Source organism: Lissotriton vulgaris, chromosome 1_1, assembly GCF_964263255.1.
Source record: "Lissotriton vulgaris chromosome 1_1, aLisVul1.2, whole genome shotgun sequence".
Classification (NCBI taxonomy): domain Eukaryota; kingdom Metazoa; phylum Chordata; class Amphibia; order Caudata; family Salamandridae; genus Lissotriton; species Lissotriton vulgaris.
In genome coordinates, this window is record NC_141685.1 from 2121482731 (window position 1) to 2121497129 (window position 14399).

The 14399-nt window shown below is 42.8% G+C and overlaps 1 protein-coding gene across 1 annotated transcript in view; it reads left to right on the forward strand.

The window, feature by feature from the left end:
• The window catches only part of POLR3B (RNA polymerase III subunit B), a 1027565-nt gene that overhangs the window by 708331 nt on the left and 304835 nt on the right, over positions 1–14399 (forward strand). Inside the window, exon 20 of the mRNA XM_086921773.1 lies at positions 10680–10889. Within this exon, the coding sequence (XP_086777899.1) occupies positions 10680–10889 (210 nt within the window). The remainder of the gene's footprint in view (positions 1–10679; positions 10890–14399) is intronic.

Sequence of the window (14399 nt, forward strand, 5' to 3'; positions counted from 1 at the left end):
GGGGAAGGTGTTTCACCACAACCTTCCTTCCCTTCGCTTGACGGCATGGCTCCTGAGGTCATCCAGTATGGACATTTAGACCTCCCAGCAGACTGCATGACTATTCTTAAAGAATCAAAACGACCCTCCACTAGGAAGTCCTATGCTTTCAAGTGGAAGAGGTTCTTCTTATGGTGTCATGAGCACTCTCTTGACCCGGTACATGGCCAAGAGCAGGTGATTCTTCCATATCTATTGCATTTAGCGAGATCAGGCCTGAAATACCCCTCCATCAGGGTTCATTTAGCTGCAATCACAGCATATAGGAAGACTCCTAATAAGACATCTTTCTTCCGTATGCCTGTAGTTAAAGATTTCCTAGAAGGTCTTAAGAAAGTCTTCCCACCGGTGAGGTCCCCCTCCCCTCCCTGGGAGCTTAATATCGTCCTGACTAAGCTGATGAGTGCTCCTTTCGAGCCTATACATAAGGCCTCTTTGCAGTACTTGACCTGGAAAGCCGCTTTTTTAGTGGCGATTACCTCTGCCCGTAGGGTCAGCGAAATCCAGGCCTTGTGTTGTAAGGAACCTTACACAGTTTTTCATGCCAATAGGGTGGTCTTAAGAACGCACCCAAGTTTTCTGCCTAAGGTAGTTTCAGACTTTCATATCAACCAGTCTATTACCTTACCTACCTTTTTTCTTAATTCTTCCACTCCCCCGGAGAGGTCATTGCACTCTCTAGATCTCCGGAGGTCCTGTATGTTCTACTTGTCAAAAACCTTTCCTCTTAGAGAGTCTGACCGGCTTTTTGTTCATTATGACAGTACTAATACTGGCCTGTCAGCTTCCAAAAGGTCCATTTCTCGCTGGTTTGTCTCCTGTATAGCTTTAGCTTATCAACTAGCTAACAAGAGCTTGCAGGGTAGACCACATGCACATTCTACTAGAGGGAAAGCTTCCACTACAGCTCTCCTTCGTAATGTTCCTATTTCTGAAATTTGTAAAGCGGCAACTTGGCGGTCTGTCCATACCTTTACCCGCCATTATTGCCTGGTCTCAGATACTCAGGCCGATGCCAGAGTAGGGCAGGCCTCTTTAAGGAACTTATTTGCATAAGATGTATTTGCAATATATGTCTTAGTCATTCTGTGAAGTTTTTTACTTCTTGCTCGTCCGCGAGACTTTGGGTTTGAGTTTGCTGATCTATTCATAGATTATGACTATTGATGAGTATCCCCGGATGAGAAGGATTAGTTACTTACCTGTAATCCTAGTTCTCATCCAGGGGTATACTCATCAGTCATAAGCTCCCGCTCACCTCCCCGGACGAGCAGATTTACAAAGTTATGAGATGTTTTATTGTGGATCTCCTCAGGTGTTATGCACCTCCAAAAAGAACTGACCCAACTGTCACCTGTGGTGCATCATGGGAGCAGGGGGTTGCCTTCGGGTCTTAAAGGCACGGTACCCCTACTCTAATGCCTTAAAGGCAAGGTGTCAGTTTTTCTTTGTTGCTTTATACTCTACTGCAGCCTACTGGCAAATGCCTGCAATTACAGGTTTTTCCTATGGCAATAAAGCATTGTTGTATACAAACGTTTTCCTGCTCTCTTTCTTCTTTAGGGGTTGGGAGAGTACTACTGTATGTATGCTAATTTATGTAATTTTGCGGCAATTTTGCCAGTTGGGAAATGTTTTAGGCTGCAAATATATGTTTTCACATATATATATATATACATATATATTTATATGTATTTTCTATATGCTCCGGGATCCAGCACATGGGCGGGGATAATTCATAGTTTATGACTTTGATGAGTATACCCCTGGATGAGAACTAGGATTACAGGTAAGTAACTAATCCTTGTTGCCCTTAGAGTCATAAATGAATTGTCTAATGGAAAGTACTGCTGGGCTTCGACCTTGCATGGACACAATGTGGTCACTGAGTAATGTGTCTAGATGTCTGGCATGGGGCGCTTGTGATCACTGTGTGTGGTGTGTCGTGATTGGATACATGTTCCTCACTCATGTGGCAACTGACTTGATGGTGTTTTATGAGTGCGCACACCCCTCCGGCTACGTGTGCTTATTTGGGGCCAATCTCCCTTGACCATTCTAGTGTTGCTGCATCTATCATTGGGATTGATCGAAGGTTTCCTTTTCATTTGTTTGTCCGCTGGCTGCGTGCCACCCCACCTGTGACCTATCAGTCAGTGACCTTGGGCCTTGGTCTCAGAGCTTGCCTGACTACGTATTTGCGAGTTGGGGTGGATATGGAGTTCACAACGAGCGGATTTGTTAATAAAGATACAGTTTAATTCTCAGAAATGTGTTGTTTGTCATATTAGCATCGACTTTTTCTATATTAACAGACTAAAGGATAGCCTCCAGAAGTACTGCGAGCACATTTTACGTGAGCCAAAGCTGCTACTGCTGCATTGACATGCTGAGGTCCTGTCATGGCCATTTGACAGGCTGTTACATGGGTGTCCTGCCGTGCGTTCACGAATCACTATTGTCTGGACAGTTGAGTTTGTCAACTCTGTCCTGTAGGCCTTTCTGGTTTGAGTCCATTCACACTGCACCTCCAAATATGTACTGCTTTGATATCTATTGAATATGTGAAGAATCTGTGGCTAAAGGTTTCTATCAGAAGATCAAGTTGCTTACCTTCAGTAACGCTCTTTCTGTTAGAGACTCTATCTAGCTGTATATTCCTCACTGATCCTCTCCATTCTGTGATTGGACTCTATCCGTTAATAAATTCCAAGGTGTAGGAATCCCCACACAGGGCACACCAGTTTGCTTTTGGGGCTCTGCATCTGGGGGTGCGGACAGACTCAAAAGCAACTGATGTCAGTGCATAGGAGCGGTACCTGTATAGGCTCCACACGTCATTTCCAGAGCTAAGCTGCTTCTGTGTGGCGCCCCATGGTGCCATCTTCTGGTGCACAGTGGTACTGCTGAAAGTTCCGGATCCAGCCGAATGCCTGAGGATTATGCAAAAGGTGCAGAATCTGTTGTTAGTCTCTGCCAGAAGAGCAAAGCAACTTGTTCTTTCTGATCATCTTCTGAACTTCACACGGTTTAAGTGAAAAAAGTCAAAGGTGGTTTGACTTTGATCTTGTTCAAGCCAGTATTAACATACCTATTGCCAAGTGTAGTAGTCGTTACTTCCTCTTTATCAAATCATTTTACACAGTTCTGTTTTTGAATTTTGATATGTAGTGTGTTTTCTGAGCAAAGGACACTTGGAGCCAGTGTTTAAAAACAGGTGACACTGATTTTGTTTCTGTTGGAATAGCAATATAATAATACTAACCAAGAGACCAGCTGACAGAAAATAGCTGGAAATTGTAATGTGGCTCAGTGCCATATATTGTAGTCCCACTCACTTTGAGTAGTTTTGTTTTACTGATTTTGGTCATACTAACATTTTCCCCAAATGCTGGTGCAGACGGACTAAAAGTGCACTCTATAAACCACCAAGAATCTCTGCTCGGATACTATAGACGGTGGAACCCAACTGAGATTTAATTTTAGATTTTGGACAAATCCTGTTTATGGGACGTCCTTTGAGGAACGCTATGACTGAGCATCTAGTGCAGCAAGAGTCACTCTCGAGGAAATCATTACAGCGATTGCTGACCCCTTGATGGGCTAGGCAAGCAGGCGCTGCAGCCTTCAATATTTGTTTATGGCTTCCAGCATTTGAGAATTCCTCTTTGGTCAGTAGAAAGACAGTTCTTCGTAATCCATCTGTGTAATTAAGCTACGAAGACTCAAATGAAAGAGTGCAGTATCCTCCGCCCCCCGGCCCTCCCCCTCAAAAAAAATCAGGCATGTATAGATTCCTTATTATCTGCAACATCAAGCGGGATTATTGTTGTTGGGTTGCGTGGTTATTTCCATCTGAGACAAAACATACAGATAATCTCCCTATTTTATTTTTTCATTTCAAATCTATCTGCCGTCTATAATGTTCTTGGCATGACAGTTATATTTCTTAAGCAGTGGAACATCACATGAACAACTAGATTTATTGGAGGTACTTTTTATGTGGGTATTGTCTCGGCTCATGGTGTATTCTACAGTTCTGTTCCTCGTGGGCTGTTTCAATATGTGGTTTACGTGGCAAGGTTCTAGTCCTAAAGCGCTGGCGCCTTGAACCTGCCACTGGTTATATTGGCACCTTTTTAAGTAGCACCAATAGATCAAGCTAACATATTTAAAGGACTCCAAATGTTACAAATTATATATTTTTGTGATACGAGCACTTGATGAAAAATGGTCATGTTTTTTTTCTGGTAAGAACTTCAACCAGCCTGTTGCAGTAAGGAATTCACCCAAAACATCTTCTTGTAACATGTTGGAAACAATATAATATAATGTCAAATTCAGTAAAAGTCATTTTATGTATAATAAAATGTATGTTTCAGTGTACAAACAACCATGTGACATTTACTAGACTAGGAAACACTTGTGGATATCACTTATTTTCTAAAATGGGGATTTGGCAGGCCTGGCTTGAAAGCGCTCTGTTAGTTACCACACACAGTTAAGCAGGATCAGTGTGTACAGAAAGGCAGTTCAGCCTCCGCAGTGTTCTTTTGTAGTTTTCTGTGTGGAGGGCTTTTTTCTTGTTTTGTTGCGGGTGTCATTTGCAATTCATTGTCTGCGTTTCGGAGGTTGGTGTATTCAGCTGCCTTGACCCGGGGTCCTGAACATTTAGCTCCCTGGATACAATCCTCGACGCTGCCGCTGAGGCTCGCCAGACAAAAGACACTGAATATCTTAAGCAATAAAATTGCCTTTGTTTCTATTTGCTGCTGCACAACACCTGACTCTGAAGAATACGCCGCAGCATAAAAGGCTAATTCGAAAGTTGGCACCTGACACTGCCCTGTCTCTGCTGAACCATGAAATGGTCTAAATCAAGTTTAACATGAAGAATTCGTCTGATCGTTAGAGCCCGGGGTCTGTTAGCTGTAATATTCCCACTTCTAGCAGTTCCAGTCGTCTGTGTGCTGCTACTCCTTGGGCCCTGTTTAGTTCCTCTTTGGAGTCGTGGTTGGACGTGCTTTTTCGAATCACTGACTGGTTGTCCTGGAGAACAAAGCTGCATACCTTGAGCACAGACACGCGGGCTCTTAAATTAAAACAAGTGTCCAGGCGTTTACTGAGCGCCTTGTTACTGAAGATCAGCACTCAAATTAGCTTCACATTAAGGTACAAATAAATTCTATAGGTTTTCGTTTAACATGTGATTTCATTGATGTCAATGAGCTCTATCAAGTGCTGTTGTTTTACAACTGTTACCTCTCTGTTGTGGTAATCATTTTAACCCTTGCAACGTTTTGAGGGTAGGTAAAAAAGCAAATTCCTATTTCTTCCACTGTTTGCTTTAATCCTGAAGTAGTGGGTAACGAGAGCATTTAAATGGGTAGCGAAGGTTAGCAGCTCTTTTGGGAGACAACCAACATGGCAGGGGAGGGGCTGGGTATTTACGTCACGTTTGATAGTAGTTGAAGTAGTGTATCCCCGAAACCTGGCCTCATTTTTCAGAAGGTGATAAGGTTAAGGGTGTGGAAAACAAGCACTGAATAGATTGGCTATCGGAAATATAACCGCCCTTTTAATGAAAACAGCACCCATATCGTGTACATAGTTGCAGGGTTTGTGTGACCATTCCCATAATGCCTTATGAACCCACTATGTAAAACACTATGTAAAACATGTATCTTCTACCATCGGTAATGTACAGCCGAAAACAGAACGCTCTCCAATCAGAAATGTGAAACTGTTTTTCAGCTCACATCTTTGGGGAATTGAAATCCTTCTAACATTTTAGGAGGGGTAAATACATTGAAAAGTCATGTAGCATTAAACCCATTGGGGTAGTCTCAGATTTGTTGTTTATAAAAGAGTGATGTTTATAAAAGGTGCTGTGGAAGTGTGGGCCAAATTGGGTTCAAGCATTTGTTTTTGTACATAAATGATTCACAGACTTCTGGCTAGCTGCGGGTAATTGTGTCCAAATTCACCATATGCCGAGCAGTTATTATTTATTAAATGTTTGCTCCCTCCCCTGGTTTAAGCCATATATTATGTATATCAATTAAGTTTAGAAGGCCTTCTTGAAATGAATGCTCCCTCTGCATTATAACATAAAGACAAATGGTGCAGGGTGTGTGTGTGGTAGTGTTTTGTGGGACTTAGCTGCTGTGGGATGACGTGATGCGGTGTGCGACATTTGTGCTGCCCTGAGGTAGTGGTGCTGTTTACGGCCATGGTGGTGCGTGAGGTGGCTTGTGTTGGGTTTGAGGCTGCTGTCTGTGGCGGGATTGCTGTGTGGGTTAGTGTATGTGTAGATGTCCGTCTATCCTCCAGCCCTATCACTCTTGACGAATTCCCGTGGTAAGTCATAGGCCAGTGAGGAACTGCACTGAGCTCTCCTTCCCCTGCTGGCCCATGGCTGCTCGGATACTGGACACAACCAGCAGGGAGAGATGTTCTCGGCAACCACTCCCTTGGGCCGGTCTGGTGGTGTCTGGTTTAGGAATCGAGGGCCAGATGCACAACCCTTACATTTTGCGACTCACAAATTGCGTTGTTTTGTGACTCACAAAATGCAGTTTACAACAGTGTCTCAGACACTGTTAGCAATTCCTAATTGGGTTGCAAATTACCTGCCTCATTAATATCCATGTGGCAGGTGCTATTTGCGACCCCCTTAGGAATGGCCAGCACTCATGGACATGGTGGCCCGCTCGGGTCAGCAGACCACCATGTCTGTGACTGCTTTTTTAATAATGCAAAAACCACAGGTGATGGACAGAATGCAGAACAATGTCATACATTCACCCCAGTACAGAGATCTGGGGCCAAATCCATCGTTTTTTTGCACTACAGGGTCAGACTGATTTGCATATGGCCATGTCTGAACTGGGGTGGTGTGGAATGCAAAAAAACGATGTATTTAGGCCCAGATCTCTGTACTGGGGTGAATGTATGACATTGTTCTGCATTCTGCCCATCAACTGTGGTTTCTGCATTTGCTTTTTTAATAAAGCAGTTTTCTTTTTTAAATGCAGCACATTTTCCTTAAAGGAAAGCTGTCTGCATTTAAAGAAGAAAAATTAAACGTTTCTATTTACCAGGCAGTGGTCTCTGGAACCACTGCCTGCTCTTAAAAAGTATTTTCAGACCCCTTCCTGTTTGGGAGTGGTATACCACCTACTTGAAGTAGGTGGTTAACCGCGAGTGTTTTGCGACCACAAATGCGGTCGCAAAACAACCGTACATCGAAGTTTGAGTCACTATTAGGAAGGGGCACCATTGACATGCACCTTCCTAATAGCGAGTCGCTAACCCTATTTTGCGAGTCGGTAATAGTTTACTGACTCGCAAAATATCGTTTGTACATGGGGTAGACCAATTTTTCGGTCGCAAATGGGCCAATTTGCTGTTAGCACCTGCAAAAAATGGTTGTACATCTGGCCCGAGTCTTGCGGCTCGAAGGGCCATGACAATGGCTGAGACCCAAGTTATCTGGACCCTACACAGAGATAGGAGTGTGTACCTGCTGAGATCTTCCCTTTATGCCCTCTCTTTGCTCCCCTTTGCTAGTAGAACATTCCCCAGCAGTCCACAAGGTATTCCGCCATCCGGCCTCAGAATGGAGAGGGGTTTGGAGTAAATATATACTGAGTACCACTAAAAAGGCAACGTAAATTTTTTTTGATAGTAAGGGTGATGAGTTTATAGATTGAAATAAGATCGGCTGTGTTTTGATCCCTTCGAAATAATCAAATGTCTTTTCCTTGCAGCAATGCATTTCCATGCAGCATAACCGTGATGATTGCAGTCTTTTTGTAATAGTACTTTCCTATTAATAATTCTTCTTTGGATTTACAAATGTTCTCGTTAAATAAAATTAGTGCTCCATGCGCGATTTGACCAATCAGGCAAAATGGATGTAAAGAAACTAATGTCTGAACATCTTCATTTACTGAGAGAATATAGAATATTTATCAGTCTTGCAGCAAATTATTTGTAGTGTATTCGTCACATTCAAAGATTAGCTTTGTGGAAGCTGTTTCCTTAAAAAAAAAATGAAGCAAAGGACTAGCCTTCCAGTCCTATCTCAGCAGACTAAATGAAACTCTGGCAAATGCGCCCCGGATACTGATATGTAGGTGCCAGTCTTGCCAGAGAATGTCAAGGTAATGGCAAGCATGTTCAAGTAGACACTTTTACATTATCCAAAATGGGAGGTACTAAGCTCTAGTGTTGAGCAACATAAATGATACTCCAAGTGTGATGGCTGCAGTGCTGTCTGCAGCCTAGAAGCTCCAAGTGCCCTGGTGGGTTGTAATGCACATGTCTAGCCTTTCAAACACCAAATCTCTATCATTTGGGTCGATTCAAATGTGACTGACACTTCAAAAAAGAAATTGGCTGAAGGAAGATGACCCATTACCCGCATCACTGCATTGTTTTTATTATTAGTTATTTTGTAAAGGTGTCTCTACCGTAGACCTTAAAGATACATAACATACATTTTTGTTTTACTCTATGGTTTCTCAGAGCTACGAACGCCTGTAAAATGCTCTGGAAAGAGAATAGTTCTGTGAGTGCAAAGAGGGCAGTGCTGTAATGATATAAGCTCTATGAGGAGTAGTAGGTCGAGCTGCTGCTAATTGAACTTAGTGTAGACACTGAATGGCATCATTGAGGTAAGTGACCATGTGGCACATAGCATTGTTAAGTCTTGATGTGACCCTAGCCTTTGCGACTATCACTCTCTGAGGAAAGTACCATGCTGGCAAATATGTGCTTTTAGGATTCAAAGAAACCAAGCTTGCCATATATGTTCTTTACTGGACAGATTTCAGCTTCCCTCTTTATCTCCTCCATGCCACTTCTCCTTGCCCTTTCAATGAAGGCTAGAATTCTTACAGTCTGAGGGACTCGTGAGTCGATCTCTTAGTGCTGGATCAGCTTAATATTGGCTCATTTTCAGTTTGCTTCTGCAGCTTCTAACCGTGCCTCAGTGTGAGGTCATCGCATAGATTAAATAGGCTTCAGAATGAATACACACAGCAACACACCATTGGTCTATAAGGGCCCATCTACTCGGTGGTGTAATACTGGCATACTCCTTCATCTGAAGGTGATTCCCAAATGCTGAGCAAGCTGTACCACACACAATTACTGGAAGAGGCAGAACGAAGTTGGTGTCTCTTCGAAGCGATGATACACTGCAGCCTCCCAGCGTCTGAAGAGTAAGAATAAGAGCAGTACTTCAGGCCGAGGAGGGATGCCGAAACTCATTCAGGTCTGTTTTCTCCGGGGTCTCAGGAGCTTGCTCTTCAAACTCCAGGGAGGACTCTTGCATCAACCAGTCAGTCCTGTGCTCCAATCTTCAACATCATTGAAGGTCCCTGCTCACCTTGGCACTGATACAATTCGAATCTTGCGTACAATCCCCTTTTAGTGATAAGTGCCTTGAATCTCTGGGGACAGGATGCATTGCTACACTATTTCTGCCATCCTGTAAGACTGGACCAAGGAAAGAGTTCTGCTGGTGATCTTTAAGGGGCTTTCCTGAAGGACAAATATCAAAATTTGTAGACCTCTCCCAAGAAATGGCCTTGTGGCAGGTGTGGCCGAATACTGATAAGAAAAGACATGCTCTGTTGAAAGTCCTACAAGTGGTGGTGCAGATTCAGTGATAGAAACGGAAATAGTCAACCCTGCAAAGGCTTATAGAATGGGTGTAAATCACTTTGCATATTTCAAAGTAAAATGGAGGTACAATGTCCAAAATAATGATTGAAATAATGCTGACGAGAGAATTGGGATCCGCTGGGATGTGCATCAGGCAAATACAGCGAGACTCAGACGAGAGGAACTATCACTAATTCTCCAGGCAGAATTTTGACGAAGAAATAAGCAGCTGCTAGTGAGTTGGATCTGAAAGCTGTGGCTCCCACACCCAGACAGAGCCACGGACTGAATGCACAGATGCTGCTTTAAGAGGTCCCTTCAGCCAACACAAACACACAATCTTTGTGGCACTGGAAGGGAAGTAGGAATCTTCCAGAGAGTATAAGACAACTGTGTCCCAGCGAGGGACTAGACCCACGATAGAGAGCGGATTTGGATATTTAGTTACAATACGACGAACAATACCTTCTGAAAATGTAATATACAGTGGAAAATAGTGATGAAAGCATGCAGCAAAACATCAGTGTGGCTTCTGCAGCTGAAGAGGCCGATATGGCCGTGATGGTCTTCCAGAGCACAGCAGGATTGAAGGAGCACACTGAATGGAGGAGGATACCAGCCTACTATAGGTGAACACGGAGGGCCTGGCAGTGCCAGATGATCCAAAGGACAGAGCGATGCATGCATTCGAGCAGGGACCTTGGAAGTGTCTTCAAAGAGCGAGAGTGTAATATTTATGCATACTAGTCACATGTAATTGTGAAAACCGCTAAGGTTTGCACACTGATTCCATTTGGGAATGTATGAAGGAACTTTTTGGGCTGTTATAGCAAATAATTGCACCAGTTATGTTTTTCATCTTTTAAAGTGTTGTACTTAGAAAACAGTACTGGGTGATGAAAAAGTGACCACAGGTGTGACAGATTTATTAATTTCACCTTTACCCATTTCTTCTTTTTTTCTAGGTACTATTGGTTACAACCAGAGAAATAGAATTGATACCCTTATGTATCTGCTAGCATACCCGCAAAAACCTATGGTTAAAACGAGAACCATAGAACTGATAGAATTTGAAAAACTACCAGCGGGACAAAACGCTACGGTGGCAGTAATGAGTTACAGTGGTTATGATATTGAAGATGCTCTTGTGCTCAACAAAGCCTCGTTGGACAGAGGTAAGGAGTCGTTTTGCAAAACAGGTTCCTTCCGTTTTCTTTTCAAACTGCAGTTTTTAATTGAGAGAACCCTGACTGCTGTTATCTATACGTGCAGTAAGTAGGAAGTGGGCATAACTGACCTGGGGAGTTTGGAAAGACGCTTATATTCAATCAGCAATCGAGACTTGTAGACTGACATATTATATGGGGGATGCTGCGCTCTGTAGTGAGGTACATTTGTACACTTTGTTAGCGTTCTTTCACAGGTTTCCAACTTTTTCCCTATGCATTTGCTCACAGGCTTAAATTGAGGTTAAGCCTGTCAATACTCTGCATGAAGCAACCTTTTATATTATTATTGTTTACTTTTATTACTGTAAGCAAAATTATTACAGAAATATTTCATACATGCATAATGGTCTTCGAATAGAATTTTATTTGTCATTAATGTGCATCATTTTCTGAATGTCAAAGCTGTTTTCAGACACGTGAGTATCGGCCTGAAAAACAGTTCTCTTGAATCTCTGGTCTCCTTGTCAGAAGTCTTAAATCGAACTTTCTTCATACTAAAAACCTCAGAACATTATATATAAGGCGCAAGTGGGGGAGGAGGAGAAAGAACTACAGTTCCATCTGTCATAGACGAGTTTGCTTTTTTAGAGGAGGAACGAAGATTCAATCTAAGACCGAGACGACAAGTGTCTTACACAGCAAAACCAAGAGGAAGAGGCAGAGGTACAGGCGGCGCAAGGGGAGGAAAAAACGCCAACAAAAATTCGAAATGAATGCCGCTAATTTGGAGCAACAAGGCGTTAAAGACTCAACTATCATCAATTTGACCAAGATAACACTTACGCCCAAGGAAGAGCAAGTTTTAAAACTGGGCCTGTCCTTCTGTCCACCGGCAGAATTTAACTATGTTGATACACGTATAGACACTTATAAACTGGTGAGAAATCTAAAGTTGAAAAAGTTCTTCGCTCTTAACAAATTTAAGCAACCGCCGAAAGACATGGGGAACAGAGCTCCTGCTAATGAAAATGGTAATCTACAAGTCTCCGACATGGATTTGATGATGGAGTTGCAAAGTATGGACATTGATGACAATGAGACTGTTTTACTTTTGGATCTGGGGTCGAATGGCGATGCACGAGGAGAATCAGAGGGTGCCTATAGCCGAGCTAAAGAAATAGCTAAAGACCAAAATGTGGACATTTCAAAAACTGTCAGCACTGAATTCAGACCAAAATCAAATTCACCCCCTTAAATGTGAGAGACTCTGTTGATATTTTTCATGAGTTGGTGGTCAATGATCTTAAGAATCTTGAGAAATGTACCAGTGTGAAACATAAAACATTCTCTAAGCAGGAAAAGGAGTATTTTGCCTTAGTTAACAAGTTGAAATCGAACAGCAGTTGCATTGTACGCGATGCAGACAAAGGGGGAAATGTCGTCCTGTGGGACAGAGAACAATATTTATCTGAAAGCTATAAACCACTTAACAATAAGTACAACTATGTTAAAGTCAATGAGAATGAAATGATTGAAAACTTTGAAAAGTATAACAAACAGTTGCAAGAGTGGTACAATCAGAGTTTGATCTCTAAAGAAGAGTTGCAATTTCTTAAAGTGTGTAATCCAGTAACACCTGTGTTCTATTTAATTCCAAAAGTGCATAAATGTCCTGACAACCCCCCAGGGAGGCCTATAATTTCTGCTATTGGGGGGGCACTTGAGAACGTTTCTAAATTCATTGACGCTTTCCTCTGCCCCTTGGTTAAACAACTCCCCTCTTATGTCCAAGACTCGGGAGAATTCCTGCGTAAGATCTATGACCTACCATGGGAGGATGATTATCTCCTCATGACCATTGACGTCACAACACTCTACACTCGAATTAAACATGAAGATGGCCTAAGGGCCATCAAGCATGCACTGAGGGCCAGACCGATAAATCTTTGGTTACACTCACAAATGCTGGTGGACATGACGTCAGTTTGTTTGAATAACAACTTTTTTCTTTTTGAGTCTTCTCTGTATAAACAAATATGTGGCACCGTGATGGGCACCTGCTTCGCCCCCAGCTATGCTAATTTGCATATGGGCTGGTGGGAGGAGCAGGTGATCCGAGCGGAATACCACATTGAATGGAGGGACAACATACTACAGTGGAGTCGTTATATAGACGACCTATTTGTAGCCTGGAAAGGCACAGAGGTCAGTGCACAGAATTTTGTGAAGAAAATACAGGCCAACAATCTCGACCTAAAATTCACCAGTGAAATCAGCACAACATCCTTAAATTTCCTAGATTTAACAATCTTTGTAAAAGATGGCCGACTGCATTCACAACTATTCAGAAAGCCCACAGCAGGGAATACACTGCTACACGCAGACAGTTTCCACCCAACTAGCCTCATTAGAAGCATCCCCTATGGGGAAAGTCTGCATGTAATACGTAACTGCAGTGATCCTGAAGGACAGGTCAGAGAACTTAACACTCTTGAGAAAAGGTTCAAAGCTAGGGGCTATACACACTCTAACATCACAAGTGCGATACGGAAGGCTAAAATGAGAAGCAGAGAGGACATCATGTTAAAAAAAACCCTAAGGACAAAGCAAAGGATCACTCTGTGAACCAAATTAGAATGATCACTACTTATAATAAACAGCATAAGGCAGTGAGGGGTATAATCAACAGGCACTGGCATCTCATAGCCAATGATCCAGTACTTGAAAATATGGTGAACAAGAGACCCTAGATTACCTTCAGAAAAGCCAAATCTTTTAAACAAATGTTGGTCTCTAACACGCTACCGGCAGCACCTCAGAAACAAAAGAGCGGGGTAGACTGGCTCAAAAGAAAACCGGGCTTCATAAAATGCTCTAAGTGTAAGGCGTGCACTGCGGGAGTTAACACCCGCATATATCAAACAGGAATCTCCAAAAGATCAAAATCGATAAAAGGTTTTTTCAACTGTAAAACGGACTATGCTGTCTACGTACTTCAATGCCCTTGCGGGCTGAGATACGTGGGCAGCACGATCCATCCAGTCCATGTACGCATCTTGCAGCATATGAGAGCCATTAAACATGCAGATCAAGCCTATCCGGTGGCCCGGCATTTTGAGACATTTCATAATCAGGATGTAACAGGGCTCTGTTACTTTGTTATTGACTCCATTCCAAGTAGCATGCGGAGCGGGGATCGCCTGCAAAAAGTTGAGGCGTTTGGAATCCAGGTACATCCTGGAACTCAACGCCAAGGCCCCTGGGGGTCTTAATCTGGAGGAAGATCTGAAAACACATCTTTAGGAAGGGAACTTTCTAGGTTGTGATTGAATCTGAGAAATTGTTGCAATTTGTTCTATGGGTGCTGTACGAATTCTAGAAAAATGGGGAGAAGCAGGTTGATGATCCTCGCTCCTTCAATGAAGTTGTTTTTAATTACACAAAAAGGTTTGAGTGTGGCACATGTTCTTTGGGCAAACTTCGGAAACCAATTGTATTTGCCCACTTGGGCCGTAT